The sequence below is a fragment of the Nilaparvata lugens genome, chromosome 7 (genome assembly GCF_014356525.2).
Source record: "Nilaparvata lugens isolate BPH chromosome 7, ASM1435652v1, whole genome shotgun sequence".
In the NCBI taxonomy this organism is placed as follows: Eukaryota; Metazoa; Arthropoda; class Insecta; order Hemiptera; family Delphacidae; genus Nilaparvata; species Nilaparvata lugens.
In genome coordinates this window covers 19,586,292-19,605,065 of record NC_052510.1, presented here as the reverse complement: position 1 = coordinate 19,605,065, position 18,774 = coordinate 19,586,292, and the positions used below count along the sequence as shown (strand labels likewise).

General features: G+C 31.7%; 1 protein-coding gene across 1 annotated transcript in view; it reads right to left on the bottom strand.

The window, feature by feature from the left end:
* Positions 1 to 932: 932 nt before the first annotated feature.
* LOC111059115 (vacuolar protein sorting-associated protein 13A) overlaps positions 933 to 18,774 on the bottom strand; it is a 93,796-nt gene continuing 75,954 nt past the window's right edge. The window contains exons 52-66 of the mRNA XM_039432290.1: positions 18,345 to 18,524; positions 16,993 to 17,184; positions 16,433 to 16,567; positions 15,606 to 15,757; positions 14,034 to 14,190; positions 12,525 to 12,733; positions 11,707 to 11,902; positions 11,323 to 11,481; positions 10,433 to 10,559; positions 8,985 to 9,017; positions 7,325 to 7,448; positions 6,867 to 6,933; positions 5,429 to 5,574; positions 4,338 to 4,464; positions 933 to 3,724 (exon numbers count right to left, since the gene is read on the bottom strand). Of these exons, the coding sequence (XP_039288224.1) occupies positions 3,581 to 3,724; positions 4,338 to 4,464; positions 5,429 to 5,574; positions 6,867 to 6,933; positions 7,325 to 7,448; positions 8,985 to 9,017; positions 10,433 to 10,559; positions 11,323 to 11,481; positions 11,707 to 11,902; positions 12,525 to 12,733; positions 14,034 to 14,190; positions 15,606 to 15,757; positions 16,433 to 16,567; positions 16,993 to 17,184; positions 18,345 to 18,524 (2,148 nt within the window). The 3' untranslated portion in view covers positions 933 to 3,580. The remainder of the gene's footprint in view (positions 3,725 to 4,337; positions 4,465 to 5,428; positions 5,575 to 6,866; positions 6,934 to 7,324; positions 7,449 to 8,984; positions 9,018 to 10,432; positions 10,560 to 11,322; positions 11,482 to 11,706; positions 11,903 to 12,524; positions 12,734 to 14,033; positions 14,191 to 15,605; positions 15,758 to 16,432; positions 16,568 to 16,992; positions 17,185 to 18,344; positions 18,525 to 18,774) is intronic.

Sequence of the window (18,774 nt, the reverse complement as noted above, 5' to 3'; positions counted from 1 at the left end):
CTAGAACATGTAGGCAGTCAGTGAATCATCAAGAGGCAGTCGGGTCATTGTTAGGTAATACACAAACATAGGCAGCGGTTGAGTGTACCTCTCCCTCTTCTGCCCTCCTACAATTCTTTACTGCAATTTAAAATTTCCAAAGTTGAAGAGTACATCTTTGTTTTTGCTGCTTCAATGCAATTCAGTTATTTCTGATTCTATTTTTTTTTTGAAAATTGATGAGCCCCTCTTCCATTTCTATATGCTACCCTGTTATAATAGTTATTGTCATTTCTGATTCTAAAATAGTTCCTTAAATTTCGAAAATTGAAGAGTACCGCTTCTATGTCTTTGATGCCATGGTAGAAGTTTTAAAATTCATTTTTTTCAATTATGAAAATTTATGAGTCTACCTCTTCTAACCTTATGCTAACCTGGTATAATTATTGTCATTTCTTATTCTCGAAATTAGTTGATTGAGTTTCGAAACTTGAAGATCATATGCCTCTTCTATGTTTATGGTGCTCTTGTAGAGTAATTTTCATTTCAAATTAGTTTTTCAATTTTGGAAATTCTTGTAATTTTTGACATTCTAAATTCAATTAGCACCAAGAAAACCATATCTATAATGAATATCATATAATCATACTAGGAAATCCATATCCACAAGAAATCACATTATTTATTTGCTGCTGTTCTCTCTTAATCAATAAAACTTAGAAATTCTCAATGGAAGAAAAATTTCGCAAATACTTGTTTCTATCTGCAAGGGCGATCATCCACTAGACTAGAGTGCAAAGTTCTATTTTTGCAACAAGTGTGTTGTGCAGCTTTCCAAGTTCTTCAGTTTGGCTGTTTTATTTTACAAAATTATGAGTGAAAGCAAATCTGATGTACAAATCTTTATATTCGTGCACCTTTCTCTAATTATAATAATTGGTCACAACTTTTGTTTGGATTCCAAGCTAAAGCAAGAGTCAAGTCGATTTGATTTTGATGATTAATTTATTTACATAATTCCATACTATTTCTAATATCCAACAATAATTATAATTTACAGTCCATTCACTTGCTTCAGTTTGTCAGCTATATACATACATAACAGTCATAACGCTAGCTTATTTATGCTCAAACAGTAGCAAAATAGACAATCTCTCTATCATACAATAAATCTTAGCACATTGATCAAAGTTGCTGCTCTTAATACACATTCAACATTGACCTATTGATTAATAGACATTCAACAATTATTAATTATTATTATTATTATCATCATCATCATCATCCAATTTTTCTCTCTCATGATGGAGAATAACTTAATAAATTCGAATCAATACAATGTAAATTGGATACAAACAGGATTAACTATACAAGAAAAAGTAATTATGTGGTTTGTGAATTTGACAATGACAAACAAAACAAGGCAACACTTGATAATAGCACTCAATTTAAATGGTTGCAGAATACATATTAGTATGCTAGACAAAAATTTGTCATTGAAAATTTACTGGAAATAAATAGCACCATCATATCCTTAGTGGGTGATTTTGTAAGGAAAAATAATTATTGTTAATCAGCTTTTTAAGATACAGTTTCTCAGAGTTGAAAAAAAATTGTTTGGACTAGGAATATGAAGTTCAATATTGCTAGTGCCCTGATTGGCATATCCTATAGGATTCTCTATTATAGAATCCACAAATGTCAGCATAAAATCAACTAAAACCATAAAACATATATAAGAGAGTCCGAGATAAACATTCAACTCTTATGTATTTAGATACAACATTAAAGTCAAAATTGAATAATAAAACTTGAATAAATGCATGAAATAATAGGTATTACAGAAAAATCGTAGGAGACACGTATCTAATTAACTGAATTTGAGTCATAGCATAGTTGTTTTCTTTGTAGTTGCTGATCTATTAAGCTACATTAATATTAGGTGACAGCTTTCCATTGACTAGATTTACGCCAATAAGTATAAATTATGGGTATTACTTATATTAATGACAAATACTAACTAAATTGTTCTAGTCATAAGCAGATACATAGATTCTGTTGAGTTATGTAATATTCTGTATGAGTTGGACAAAGTAAATTTGATTATTATCAGAGTTGTCCATACAATAAAGAATTTCAGATTGATAAGTAAATACATTAGTACCTGTGATCATTTTATTATAATTACCAATATTGTTTAATATGTACGGTAATACAACATACAAAAAAATACAAAAGAAAATTATTTCAAAATTAATAATTAAGAGTGAATTTTCATGGTTATGTATGTATCTATTACAAGATTACAATCCATTTTTTACAATAATGAATGACAAGATGTCTCATATTGAAATCAGTCTCATGTTTTAAAAATTTCAAATTGACTAAATTCTTTATACAGGAAATATGATTTAGTAATTGTTGAGGTATATATCCAATATCATTTAATATATATATCCAATGCTATCCATTCGTATATTGAATCCAATAATACTTATTGTGATACCTTTTAATAAATTGTTCTATTTGGAATAGCAAGGTTATTATTACGACAGATTTTATATGAAATATGCTATAATGGTTTCAAAAAATTGAAAAGTACTGTAGTTTTTTATAAGTTTATCGAGCTTTATAAGACTTTGTTGATATTTCGTCTGCTATACGTTTAGAGGGCTTAAACATGACAAGTTTTTTAATAAACTTTGAAAAACGAAATTAGTAGAGAAATGAACTGATCAAAATAATATTGTAATAATATTTAAATCTTATTATTGTACTCATCTCACTGTATGTTTCTGAAATTTATATTCCTTATTAATTTGGATTGACAACACTTACCAATAATTTAGATGATGTTCATGTTCATATTAAAATGTCAATATTTTTGCTCATTGTCAATGGCTGAAATAACAACCAATTATAATGGTTAGAGTTTCTAAAAATGAATTATTTTCCATATTTTTAGTTGTGTTCTTGCTAAAGTTGAAATGAAGTAATTAAAAGATGATGAAGGAATACAGCTACGGTATTCAATACAATAAGTTATCAATACCAAACAAATTGATATTTTTGTGAAAAGGATATTTTAAACTCTCGTAAAGAACAAAAACAAATATTTGCATTACTAATTATCAAGGACCAAATTAAATATATAATTTTTCAACTATGATTATAAAATCATAGCTCACTAGTTTCATACCTAAAAAAACAAAGAATCATTATACTTCACACGTGGGAGTGAAATGAAATGATGATAAAATCATAGATCACTAGTTTCATACCTAAAAAAACAAAGAATCATTATACTTTACATGTGAGCGTGAAGTGAAATGATCATAAAATCATAGATCACTAGTTTCATACCTAAAAAAAAGAAAGAATCATTATACTTCACATGTTGGAGTATCCAAGACATTTTAATAGAATTGATTAATCCAATTCCCTGCACAAAAATTCAATTATTTTCTATCAACCATTCAAATCCCCCAGGTAACTTATCCACATGGAAAATTATGGAAATTGCCATACACTTACGGTGAACCGATTAGATTATTAGTAGAGAAACTTCATTCCGTTCAATGTACGTTGACCAAGTTCAACTTCATATTTCAGTGGATGGACAAGGTTTTTCTTCCATATTCAGTATGAGAACGGTCTCAATTTTATTCTTCAACCATTCGAGCACACTCCTTTCCTTGCTGTGAATGAACTGTTCTTCACCCAGGAACAGACTGTAGCTTTCATCCTGTAACAATCAATTATGCTTTGAAAATGTTTTCAAATAATGAAATTGAATATATTTATTGACTTGACAAATACAATAGAAATAACATTTATATTGCAATGAAAACCAATAAAACCCTAAGATGTCTGCTGAATCACAAAATGCCTCCTGTTTCGCCTAATTGATGAAGTCTATCTTCATGAATTCACTTTTATTCATACATATATTGACAATAATAATTAATTGCAAACTCCACCCAAACTTTGGGATGAAACTTCACCCAAAACCATTTTTAACCCTAATTAAAAATAATAAGAATTCTGGAGGTTATGTACAAGCCTAATGTTCATAATCTAATTCACTCATAATCCCAAACCAAAATTATTATCAACTGTTTTTAGTTCAATCACAAAATCAAATCACCAAAATATAAAGTAATCTTGAAAAATATTAAAATTTCACTCAAACATGACTAGATTAATCTAATGGACCTGTCTTTCACAACAATATTATTGTCCCTTTTATCTTCGTGACTCCGTTACAAGCAATTCGTCAACATGAGGGCACAGAGAAATAGTAAATACAATGAATGGTTAGTCTCTGATAGTGGCAATAACAACAATAAGGCACAAACCTGTCTAATTTTGAAGATGAGTTTGTTGTCAGCAATATCGGGCACAGCCATGATGTCATCGACCCTTACCTCCCAAGCCACCTCCCAAACTCCCCACAGTCTGCATTTCTCCACAAGAAGTACCCTCCTGAAAAAACGAATTGAATTGGTTAATGACATTTTTTGTGCTACACTAGTCTTTTTAGAAGCGACACTCTTCTAAATTCTATTAAGGGTAACAGTATAGTGAGGATGTAGAGGAAGAGGCGTAATGTCAATAATCTAATTCACTCACATTTTCAAGCAAAATAATAATAATACTGAGGGTGATGCCCACATAAGCTCTTAGGCTAGTGCGTGGGTAATGAGTGAGAGGGATGATGATGGGAGATGACGACTACTTTTCAGGTAGTCGGGACAGACGGCTTATCGTCTCCTCCGGAAGACGGGGTGGCCGTATCTATTTGATTGTGATGTGGTCAAAAACTTTTACCCCGGACGAGATTCGATTTCGGGTTCTCTTGATTATTAGACCGGCTACTTACTTTACGGATGCTTTAGGCGAGATTCACACCGGGTTGATATTTCCCAGGCAATTTCTACCTAGTGTTATCACCCACGCGATACACACAGACTAATACTATGTAATGAGTGGCGATAAAACTGGTCTACATCGGCGCAACTTTCAACTTCTCAGAACAGGAAAAATCACCTCGAGTGTTGCTTGCTGTCGGTCCTAGCGATGAATCGCTTGCGATTTTTTCGAGGTTCATCATAAACTGTCAGCATTACCTACAAATAACAACCATCCTCCTCATTCAACGGATGCTGACTTGTGAGTGAAGTCACAAACCTGTTCAGAATTCAGAAATGATGAATCATTGTTTCCCTCCGTGCCGATTTATCGTTTGCTGTATGAACCCCCGTGCCATTTATCTTGTTGATATTTCCTCGGCAATTAATACACTTGGAAATATCGCGCCGGTATGAAGCCCGCCTTAGATGCATTACGAAATTATTGGCGAAATAATGGCACAATATCCATGGTAATTTTTTTATTGATAAAACTGTATTGATAAAACTGTTTCAAATGAATTGAATTCTTCACTTACTGTAGAGTGATGAGCAGAGTAGATTTGCCCTCTGGACAGAGAGCAGCGTGTGCCCAGTAGGTGTCACTATCAGCATAGTGGCCTTTGCTCAGGCAATTTAATAGCTGCATTCCGGTGGCTTCGTACACTGAGAATGGCCTCATACCCTGCAAGCCAAAATAAACAATTTAAAATTTAACTCTAAAGAGACAAACTTATTTCATGCTAACACAGTAGTGGGGTGGTGAACACCCCAATTTAATTTTGCATGTTTCTTTGAAAAATATAGAGAAAACAAGTACTTAGCCCATGATTAATCATTTCTTGATCATATTTGTTCCAAGTTCATACAGAAATCGAAAGTAAAGCACTGCTTATAAATATTTATAATTTTAGAAGTACGTATGTTCCGCCTGAGTGTTGGAGCTCCTAATCTGGTTTGAAGGAATGGCTTGATCATTGCCAATGACAACTTCATCAAAAACTTACGTCTCTTCATTTTATTGTTTAGAACCTCAAGTTGTTGAGAATCATGGCATTTATTCCACTCTGATCCATCATCCCATACCACATTCTTAGTGGTCAATGCAAGTAAATCTTTGTAATAAAAGTATTTGATAAAGTCCTACGTAAAAGACACTCTGGAGTGTTAGACACCCCAAACGAAGAACAAGATGAGCTGGTGACCTTGTAGAATGCTTTTACTGACTGAGAGTGGCGAAGAGCAGTTGAAAATGCTACAAACCTAATCTAGACTGGGCACAATTTCTCATATGTTTGTCATTGTCAACTGCAGAACAGAAGAAAAAATCCCTGGGATGTGAAACACCATATATATACCATGAAATATATTGTATATATTTTTTTATATTCAAAATTATTTTTTAAATTTCACATTTAATCATGACTTTATTTTGAATTTGAATAGTCCAAATTTGGGAAAAGATGGGTTGCCTGTTTTCCTCTCCCAATAATAATCAATTTTAATGAACAGTGTTCACTGTAAAAATAAATGAATGAAGCAATAATGATGAATTCAGATCTCTATAAACAAAATAATCTTGTTTGCATCCAGTTTTCCATTCATGAGTTTCTACAAATACCAACTAAATACTACTTTGATATTGGATTCTACACTTTTCTAATTGTATTTGGAAGATATTACACCATAACAATGCTAATGGAATTAAAATAATAATTATTAATTCAGTTTAAAACCAAATAAGTAGACACAGACACAGCAGAAGTCTTTAAGGGATTCAATAACAATTAGGTGGATTTTATTCAATTCATGAGAAAATAATGTTAATCTCTACGAAAATCGTTAATGCATTAAAAAGGAACACGAACATGGTATCCCAAAGATCTTTGAAAGAGGAAAATGGTCGAAATAAACAGAAATACTGTATCACAGAGAAAAGAAAAAAGATTACGATTCTTATTCTATGATTCTACTCACCATGTAAGGATTGAGATATCTTGGAAGACGTGCTCTTAGGACAAGATCCTCACCCATCTCAGAAGCTCTAAAAAAATCCATTATTATTTGATGAGAATAATAATCAATTTTTATTCACATATAGTTAAAAGATATAATTTTCAAGTTGCCAGTCATTTCCGAAAAACCTAATAAACTAATGAAATAGGACTACTTGAATGTTCAAAAATTAAAGAAAATAACTAGTACCTTTGTAATATTTTAAAATTAAACACGACTAGTTTCGAAATTTATGTTGAAAGAAGAACAGTTGAGAATGAGATGAATGTCGAAACTAGTCGTGTTTAATTCAAAAATATTACAAGGTTATTTTCTATATCACTAGTTATTTTCTATAATTGACATATTCTACATTATTATTACAATTAATTAATTTTATGAATTTATCTATTGAACTATAAAAATTGTTTTCTACTAACCGTTTTATTCCATCAGTTGCCATTGCCACACAATTGATAACACTGCCAGTCGGCTTGGTGAGCAAACCCATCAGTCCTTTTCCGGAGCCTCTGAAGAATCCTTCAACCCCATCTTGTTGCGAGCCTGTCAAATACGATTCCAATAAGTCTAAAACAGTTTGAGTTCGACAAAGATAAGTCTACTAAACTATTTGTGAAAAGGCTACTTAATGATCACAATGGTCAGAAATTTCGACACTTGGATAAAATGAATTGAAGTTGTCAAATTACTTATTAAAAAAAATATTTGGACAGTATAGTATATAAATTGGAAATGGGACAGTTTTGGGCATGAGCCTGTTGTGCCTTTCGTCATGTTTAAGTATTTGTACACAATGTGATAAATAAATAAATTAAAAAAAAACCAAATAAGTTATAGTGAAGTGGTTGTAAATAACTAAGCCATTCTATCAAATATGGATATCTACCACAATATCACTTTCAGTACAACACAGAAACTCATGTGATTACATCATTAATTCGTAATAAATTTTCATGTGGATCGAACTAGATGAAATAAGAAGCGAATTTAAGTACCAGTAAGCTAGTAACATGCATTCAATAGCTGAGATAGTCTTCACTACATTCATACTGTTATCAGTGCATATTAGTATTAGGCAGCAATTGCTAAAATGCACTAGCAAGCTTCAAGTTTCATGCGTAATGAGAAATGACAAATAAGAAAATAAAGAAGTAGTCACGAGAGAATACTGAAATCAATAAATTATCAGGGATCACAGAAGAAGGGAATACAGCGCAAACTTGTATCAAACAAGTTCTAGCATGCTACTCATTCAATCGTAAGGGACTACTCATTTATTTACTGAGAAGAGAAATATGAAACAGAAAAGAGAAAATCATTACAATATTGATAAAATCACATTATCACATAATATAATACTATGAAGAAAATAGAAAAATAAAAATTAAATAATGAAGTCGTAGAAAATTGGAAAAAAGAATATCAACATTTTTTTAAGGAAAATGTTGGAAGCTATAAAAAACATGCGTAAAAATCAGTTTGCAGTGGAATGATCATTATTGAATGAATTTTCTCTAAATAAAAGATACATTTTTCAATTCCATGAGAGAAAAACGTTTATTATGAATGTCAATATTTGAAACGGTTAAAGCTCAACCTCAGACTAAGACACAGGCCCGGTTGCACAAAAGCCAACATTTTAACCGTGATTAATTCCACAAGAACCAATCAGAGAAGGCGTTTTTGAAAAGAAGGCTTCTCTGATTGGTTCTCGTGGAATTAATCACGGTTAAAATTTAGAACTGGTTTTTGTGCAACCGGCACTAAGAACAACTTCTTAAAAAAACAAAAAAAAAACAAATTTATTGTGAATTATTTTTCGTTAGTTGATTTGTCAAGCACAATGCATGGTTTCAATTAGAATATTGAGAATTGACTTTCGAAGTGATGGATTCTGATAACTGATTCTAAGAATTCTCTTGATAATTTATAACTTGATTACTGAATTTCTTTTGGTACTATGTAAGGAGCATAGATTAATTGTACTATTAATCCAGTATTAGAGATAGCTTGAACTCCATTCTTTGAGACGTATTAATATTGGTGCAATATGCTGAGGGGTCAACAACTAGGACATACCTGTGAGATGACTGGGGTACATGTGTTGTCCTGCTTGCAATGTGAAGATTAAAATAAACAAAGGTTATTGCACACATTACAACTGAAAAGGAAAAAATAAAAAACATTTAATGAAACGTACACGTAATTATAATATTGATGGGATGGGAAAGCAGTCTCAAAATTGTATTACATACACACTAATAGGCTAAATAAAATACAAATTTACGATCTACATGGTTTATGTACAGTTGAAGTGATAACATCAAGTAGAGCATGCTAAACAATTATTAGACACTGAAAACTGAACATTGAACATTTGAACAGGGATGTGTGGGATTCACATGGAAATATGGGAACTATAGGGAACTAAATAAGGAAATTAATACTAAGAAACTACAAGAAAACATCGATTCAAATAACATATGTTTTTTCTTTACTGGTGGTTGATGAGATGTTTTCAATATTTAATATTGAAATTGCTAATTTCTGTATGAAGTTCTTAAAGGAAATGTATTAGTTTGAATGTACTGGTTAGTTCAAGAATTCAACTTTGAATTACATATTATTATTATTATGCTATAATATTGTACTTTTACCATTTTGTGGAGTAAAATTAATAAAACCTCTTATTTGATTTGAGACTTGGAGATTATGTACTCAAATTCGACAAAACAAGTTTCCATTGAATGAATTGAATCATTCAATAAATTAACGTGTTAGTATGAATATCTAGCTCAATATCATCGCTGATAGGTATGAGTTTGATAGTATGATAGGCTTCATAAACTATCATAGTTGATAGTTTGATAGGTATCATCGCTGATAGGAGGTAAGTTGCAAGAAACTTGAATGACAATTGTATGCTACACTTGTAGCAGACCATGTTAGATAATAAATATCTATTGATTATAATAGGACACTTTTTGAAACTATGCCCCATAGTATATCAATACGTATCAATTCATATCAACGATTTTATTCAACTGATGACTATAAAAATTGAATTTTTTAAGAGACAGTTGGATAGTTGATTGTTATTGAATCATTGTCATTTATATAACCATTTGATACATCTAGTACAAAGAATACGATGCTTCTAGAAAAGTATTCTTATAAACATTAATAACTGTATTCTTATATTCGTTATACAAGACCTTTCACTTTCAGTTGTTTAAATATTAGTCATAGTGTTTTATTTCTAGGTTTTGAATTAGAATACTGTACATGATATGTCTCGATGAGAGGTGCGATAAAGCCTTGAACAATTTTATCATCATAAAGTGATATCCTGTTTATTGCTACTTTGTACAGCAGGTGAATTAATAATCTAAGTTGGTTTTTTGTGGTTCATGATATGTCTATTAAACAGTCTTCATGTGGATCGAAAAAGTTGCTGAATTCTGTTACTGTCATGAAATTATGTTAAGGTTCAGACTAATGAATGAATGTCTTGATTTTTCACTCACCCGACATAGATTTCATGACAATCCCTGACAATCCCAACGACACTCCAAGTTTGAAAGTTTTACTCGCTGTAAGTATTGGCTCAGGCAGATCACTTGTTTGGTGTAGGCACATCAAAAACCTTCGTTTCTGTTGAACAGTAAATAAATAGCAGGTGAAACAATTTTTTTCAAACAAAATTAAATATTTACCAAGAATAAAGATAAATAAAAATACTGGAAATTGATGAAGACAAAGCTGTTGTTAGGTAGTCATATCTCAAGGTTTGAGCTATCACTCTGCAGGCGAATTTCAGGTTAGGGTTTAATTCATTATTATTTTTTAATGCTTTCTTCTGCATTATATGCTTTTGAAATCAATGTATTTCAGAAAAAAGAATGAAGTAGAATAAATTTAGGAAAACTGGCATTGCTTCCTCTTCCCAATCCAAGCTTTTAATCTCATTAAAAGTGCTTAATTTAATTTCAAATATATTGAAATATCACAAGATGTCATAAGAATATTTTAATTGATTTTAAAGTTGAATCTAATTTCTCAGAATCCCTTGATTTGTTTTATTCCATTAGGTACTTGTTTGTTCGATGAAGAACTCAATTGTTATTTCCCCACTTATTATTCCCATTACTTGTTTTATTACAATAATTTTAAATAAGTTATTTTTTGAGAAGTATGAAAAATCAGGAGAAATAAGATATTGATTGCTATTAAGAATTATTGTGAAAAAATACTAGAAACATATAACCATAGGGAAACTACAGTAGAATAGAATACTACATAAGGAAACAAATAAAAAACAAACAAGATAGCCTATGAATATTAATAATGATTGAAATTTACCATGAATTGCATAATTATCTCAATTTAAGTATTTGAATTGAATATGTTAGCTTACCCGTTTGAAGTCATCTTCAAAACTGATTACATGGCTGTGGTTGGTTAGAGCACAGGTAATCAGAGAGACGACGTTGCTCACTCCCAAGTAATGACCCATTATGATTTGAGCACCATGACTGAGTCCTTCAGAAAATTCTTCGGGACTATCACAGGAGCCCTGCAAAAGTGTGAATAGATGAGTAATGTAGAACTTTATAATTAATTAGAACAAATAGGCAAATAGGACATTACTGCTCAAACCTCGCCACGTCATCAAATGAAGAATTTACTCCATTCTATAATGGTCTTGTAGACCAAGTTTTCAAGACACACTGGGATTTCTCTAACAAGAGAATCCATAAAAATGAATGATCAAAACCAAATTTGTGAGAGAGGAACTTACAAAAGGAGGTTCATAGAATAGATCACCCAGTCCTTGAGTGAAATCCGGAACGGGTGAGTAGAGGTTGCCGAGAACGTCAACTCCCAAAACGAGTACATTCAATTGTTGCATCAGTTGACTCCAGTAATGAAGAGTGCAATCCTTCCATAGGTTTTCAAAGCTGTAGACACGACCTCGTATTTCGCATAGAGCCGTTCTGTAAACAGATTGGATTACATTAGAGATTTGATTTATTTATTAATGTAGATTTCCAAGGTAAATTACAATATGCTGTTTCAGAAAGTTCAATTCATTTTGAATAGGACGACTTGATTAACTTCAGAAACTTATTTACTGAACTAACAAGAAACTAGTTTTGGTTATCATACCATTATCAATAGGATCAAATTTCATCATTCCAAAAAAATACTAGAGTAAAAGAAAAATTAAATAAGAAGAAACAATTATCAATGATCATTATGTGTCTCTATCTACAAGAGATTGATAATATATTATTATGAAAACCAAAATTCTAAATTCCTAGTTTATATATATATTTTTGGACTGAAAATTGTACAAAACTTATAAAGTGATAAACATAACCTATTTTTGGACAATTTCTATCCAAATTTGTTCCTTTCCCAATCATTCATAGTTGAGAATGATATTTTATCTATCAATGAATAAATAAATAAATAAAACATGGAAATTTCGTTACTTTTATCATAGAGTAAGGAAACTATATTATTTATTTATTTAAGGAAACTAGATTATTTCGTTCATCTCTGCTTTTATTTGACATCTATGTGAATAATTTAAAATTATAACATATTACTTACTTAATCTTGACGCTCTTGATCTCATTGAGAGACGGTGCTATATTGTCTAGTAGGAGGGACAACGCATCGGATATGTAGGATTGGCTAACGACCGGTGACGCCAGTTTCGGGTTGTTGGAGGCTAGTGGAGAGAAGCTGAACTGGAATTTGAGAGGGGAAATGTGCAGCAATTCCACCATCACCCTTGACTCCGAAATAAAACCAAGGTTCTGAAACATCAATGAACAGTTTAGAAAATTAAACATAGAATCTAATAAAAAAACAATGTGAAAAATCAATAGAGATTAAACCTGTCAATAAATTAATGTAATTACGATGTAGATATTTTTCGAGTACAAAACAGATAAATAATAAAATATATGACTTATTAAATGTATTCCTTAATATTTTTCAACTTACAGTGACATACCTGTCATATACATAGTCATCAGGAAACATAAAACATACAATAGTCACACAGAAAAATACAAAATAAAGCGTTTCACAGAAATCAATATGGAGTCGGAACACACATCACATTGTAGAATCAATATCTATGATTAGTTGGAAAGAAATATGATGATACAATTGTTTGAATGCTGATGAATATAATATGATTATTGAAAGACAAACCATAGTGATATACTACTAAATACCCTGACGATTTACCCTGGTTTTTCTCTCGTGATTTCGTGGTAATAATAAATTATTATTATTATTTAATAATAATAAATTAGTATTGGTTATTTCGTGGTTTTTGTGTTTGTGAATTATTGTATTACTATTGTTTATTTTTGTGGGCAATGCGATGTATTTTACATTATTTTGGGAACTGTTTCTTGAAGAGAATAAAATTTGATTTAAGTGTTTTCAAATAGTGGGAACAGCTATAAGGCATTACGTTTAGCTACAGTTATGTGTTAGATAAATCATATAATTTGTTGGAATTGAGCCTATATAGTTTGTGTAAAATAAGTTGAGACTTGGCCCTCCATCCGAAGAAATTACAGGGTTGCCAAATCGTGTAAAATTGCAACTTTCTCAAATTTCCAATACAACGTCAGAATTAGATGTAGAATATCATCTCCAATATCCTAGCAGTACTAAAAAAGCTTCAGGGTTAAAGGATTAAACGGAAATTCAACTTTTATGATAAAACTGGAAACATCGCGAAGATTTGTTTTTCTTTTGAATATCACTTCTCTCAGAATCATGGGGCGTCGTAAAGCCTAATAATTTCATATCAAATTAACGGGGAGAATGTCTTCTTTCTATTGGTGTCTGGATCATTTTTATCCTCGCGATGTTTCCAATTTTCATAAAAGTTGAATTTCTTTTTAATCCTTCAACCCTGAAGCTTTTTTACTATTAGTACTATCGGGAATGATATTCTACATCCATACATCCAATTCCGACGTTGAATTGGAAATTTGAGAAATTTGCAATTTTACACGATTTGGCAACCCTGTAATTTCTTCGGATGGAGGGCCAAGTCTCAACTTATTTTACACAAACTATAGTTTGTCATACCTTGGGTGTGCAAGACTGGTGCAGCATGCTGATGTCCGTTCTCATTCTGACAGCTGGCTTCTCCTCCTTCAACCAGGGCAGCAGAGTGTTGTACAACGACAGCACAAATCCTCGATCCAGCTCAACACTAAACTCTTGAACCACCATTTTTACAAACCTGAAACAATTGAATTTATCAAAAATTATAGTAATTTATTTCGACTATATTTTTCTAGTTTTCTTCCAACATGTATCTGGCTGATTGAATGAGGTGAATGAATAAATACAACTAGATTTACCTCTGTTCAGCGCGAAACACCACTCGCTTTTTAAAATCATTTTAAAAACAATTAGCATAACTTTGAAAAACTAATGTTTGTCAATCATTTTATACAGAAATGAGGAACCGGGAATCTAAATTTTCCCTCCAACTACACATCTATATTCTATCTACAGATTCTCAACCTTTTTTTGTTCAATGACCGACTTTTGGATTTTTATTTATTCGCTACCGCTACGAGGTATTATTAATGATTATTTACATTATACAAGGGTATTTTTTTCAACCTCCGATTGGCCATAAATAAAAAACGAATGTACTAGTACATAAAATAATAATTGTTTTGCTAAAAGTTACTTACACCTATTATTCTTCTCCAACATATAGCCGTGAAAGTTGTGGCATTTGTCATACCAGTGGACCAGCCTACCAAAACTCTTCATAAAATGCTACCGCCAAATGAGTTTAAAAAGGTTATGATGTTGTTTTGGAGTTACTTGTTAGTTTGGAAGCTCTATCCTCAAAGTAATGTCTTGAGTTTGGGGAGAAGGTATAAGTTACTAGTGGCCAAGTGAGGTTTGTATGGTGGATGATCGTAACTATCCCATTTTATTTGCTAGAGAAGCCGTTTGGTTGCACCAGCACTGTGATTCAACTGATGTCTTAAATTTTCCAACACCATTCACGCACAATATCATCACTCAATACTTTTCCTGTGTAAACTATGATAATTTTTCGTTAAGAGTAATGGTGAACTATTGCCTTTTGCTTGAAAAAAACGAATCCCAAACGCTTGCAAAGTTTCGCAAGTAGCACTTGCAGGAGACTCAATTGAGGCGGCCATGTTTGGGTCTATAACTCGACAACAATTGACGATCAGGCTGCACCGATCGCAGGGCGTTTGGTGTCGCCCAGTGCCAAGCTTTTTGTTTGTATTTGTATTTTGAATTTAATCAATCTGTTAAATTCAAAATTGTAGTAGATACATCTTCAAGGACTCAAAATTGTGTGCGAATTAAGTTATCATTTCTACTTAACCTCTAGACTGTGTATTCCAAATTAAGGTTTAGAGCAGTTTTGGGCGAATGCCTATTGTTTTTAACTGGATTGTATTTGTATAAATGAATAAATAAATAAAACTTCTTGTTCCCTCGTAGTTGGCATGGTTTGAGGGAATTTGCAGCATACACATCTTCAGCTGATTGAATACATTCCCGTGTTATTGCTAATGTATTCCGAAATTACTTGTTATTGTGGAAAACAATAATAATTGAGAAATCCAAAAATCAGAAGAAAGAATAGAACTTTCTTACTTGTAGATGCCGTGACTTTGAAGGCTCGGCTGTCTCTTCAATAGCATCAACTGCATACATGGCTTCAAACCAACTTTTCTTATAATATGCTGAGGCACTGGAGTCGGGTGTATTACTGTTTGGAATATTGCGTCCGACATTTGATTGTCAATCTGTAATGAATTATCATACAGTATTATTGAAAAATAAAAACACGAATTTGCAATATTATTATTCTCCTATCAGATATATAATGTTATTTATTTATAATACATATTTATTGAACTAAATTCTAAAATAGTAAGCTATTAAATTCCCTGATATTGTCAACGGAGAAAATAGTTATAGCAGGAAGGGTTTAACAAATATTGTCAACAGAGAGAATTGCTGTAACTAGTATTTTTGTATTAGGCATATATATAGTTTAACGATTTACCTTCTAGACATGATATTCTCTTTATCGTTTGAAGTTGGTATAAAATACCATGAATATAAGTTATTCGATTAGGAGATAAAAGAAAAGAATTTCGTTATCGAGTGGGTAGATAATATTATATAAATACGCACATGGATTGTATTTTGTTGTGTGTAGCTTAGATAAAATGAATAAACTTTAATTGATTAAATCTATGTGTATTTTTCCATCCAAACGTTGACATTTACCTTGAGGAATGCGGATTTACCATTACGTTGTGGAATCATATTGAAGAGATTCATATTTTTATTAGATAGAACGATATGTACGAAATGTTATAGGCTACAATTGACATAGAAAATATAATTCGAACAGAATGTGCATTTGAAATTTTTTAGAGAGAATATAAAAATGTGAATGTTGTGAAACTTACTTGGAACCTGTGAATCTTAACATCAAGGAAATTATAATTATCAGATCTTCGGTACTGGACCCAAAAACCTGGGCTGTATCTTCTTCTTAGTTCACCAAAAAATGGTTTTGTCATGTGCATTTTCTCAAAATCAACCTGAAATCAATAGAAAATCCAGACTTCATAGATGTAGACATAAAACACTTTTGCATTGAACAAATTGGTATGATGGGTGACTAAAGTGATGACTTGGTTATTTACATTTTATTTTATTTAAATAAATAAATAATCATTTAATTTGTTCACGGACTAGCCATAAAAATACAGATACAGATTATATTCTATAAATCCAACATTAACATCCAATAGAAATGCAATACTAAAGTAAAGTGTCAATTCATGAGAGAGCATGATTTTATTTGATTTAGATTTTCTAGTCGGTTTTTAAAGCACGTTAAAGAGTAGTGATAATTTTACTTTTTAGTTGTTTGTACATTTTTTATAGATTGGCTATTGCTCTTGATTGATAATAAAATGGAAGGCGAATCCTAGTCATAAACCAGTTAGCAGTTGGCACTCACATGTACAAAGTCCTTCATCTGCGCCCGCTTGACTTCCTGGCGCCACCTGTCCTCCACCCAGGAGGCCAGCTCGAGTGTAAGCAGCTTCCACTTGTGGGCCACGTTCACCTCCCACGTGGCTGCAGAGTCCACAACACTCGCGTACAACAGCTCTTTCTGTCGCTGCTGCTGTTGCTGCCTAGTGTCTTGTGTCTACAATAAGAAAAAACAATTCACGTCTAGCTCGTTGCAATGTGGTGTGAAATTTAATTGAGTTATTATTCATTTGGAAGAGCCTGATCACTATAATAGTGAACATATAATATTATTACAGAATAATCGAATAGTATCTTCGTATCTTGTGTCTACAACAACGAAAATCAATCCAAGTTTAGGTCGTTGCAATGTGGTGCGATATGGAATTTAGTTATTAATTTCATGGAAACTGATAACTAAAATAGTGAACATAGAATAATATTTTGGAATAAATGAATAGCGATTAGGAAACATCTGTCATATTTGGGAGATACAATATTTTGAAAAGATAGTTTATGAATTAACTGAATGCCATTCTGGTGTGCATAATTAAATTTGAACGGGATAGTCGATAAAATCAATTATAATCACTCAATTTGGGAGGGCAAAACTAGAAAGAACGAAAAACTTTGATCTGCGACATTTTATAATGTGAAGATAATATGGTGGAAATGATCGAAGTCAGAACATTATAATTATTAGAAGGCTAAAGGACGAATCAGTCAAAATGAGGACAAAAACTAAGAAGAACTTGGATCTGCGACACTTTATAAAATAATTACAATAACTGAAGTCAGAAAACTCTAGAAACCCATATCCAGCGACGAACGCAGGATGAAGATATCACAGTTTCTTACCACAGAAAATAAAAAGATAATAAAGTCACCGAAGTTATTTGAATTGGTTGTTGAGAGCTATCTCCTAGATAACCGCCTCTATTTATTATTACTTGAGTTTCTAGGGCTGAATGTTCAGTATAAATACCATGTTTATTGATTCTTATTTATTTATTTAATAAATGGTTAGATTAATCAAATATGAGTATTAATCATTTAATTAGTTACATATTACTGAATGTTTCTTTTAGGAGTATTCTAGCTCTCCTTCCTGTATGAGGTGCCTTTGTCACTGAGGTGGAGTTAGTGAAATTTAGATGAGAAGTTAGAAAAAAACATAAGTAGCAAGTTCCAATTTTCGAATCTATCATTCAACATAAAATGGGTTCCCATTGCATTGCAGTAAAATATTGACAGTTAGGCTGCTCACAAAATATAAGAAACTCAAAAATATATTGATGAAATAATTCTGTTCCGTGTGTTTATAACAAGAAGACTCACCAGTGAAATACCGAAGCCTCTTAGAGCAAAGAATATTTCGATGTTACTTTTTTCGGCATCGATTCTGCAGCGCGCCTGTGAGGCCAGACGCTCATCTTGTGTGAACAGCAGCACTCTCTGGTGGCCTTCCAAGTAGCTCACCCAATAGACTACTACTTTGTCTTTTCTCGTTTTCTTCAACTGCAAAGAAATTGTTTTTAAATAAAACAACTTGAAAAATAATCATAATTCTAAAATTTTAAACTTTTTAATTAAACACTCTTATCGATATTATTTAATAACACTATTATTGAACTATTTTTGAAAATTGAGAATAAAAACATTTCATACAAATATTACAATCTCTCCATAATGAAATCAGTAAACGTTGGTAGAAAATATTTCCAAGCTACAAGTTGCAATTCAAAAAACAATGATATAGAAGAAGTTA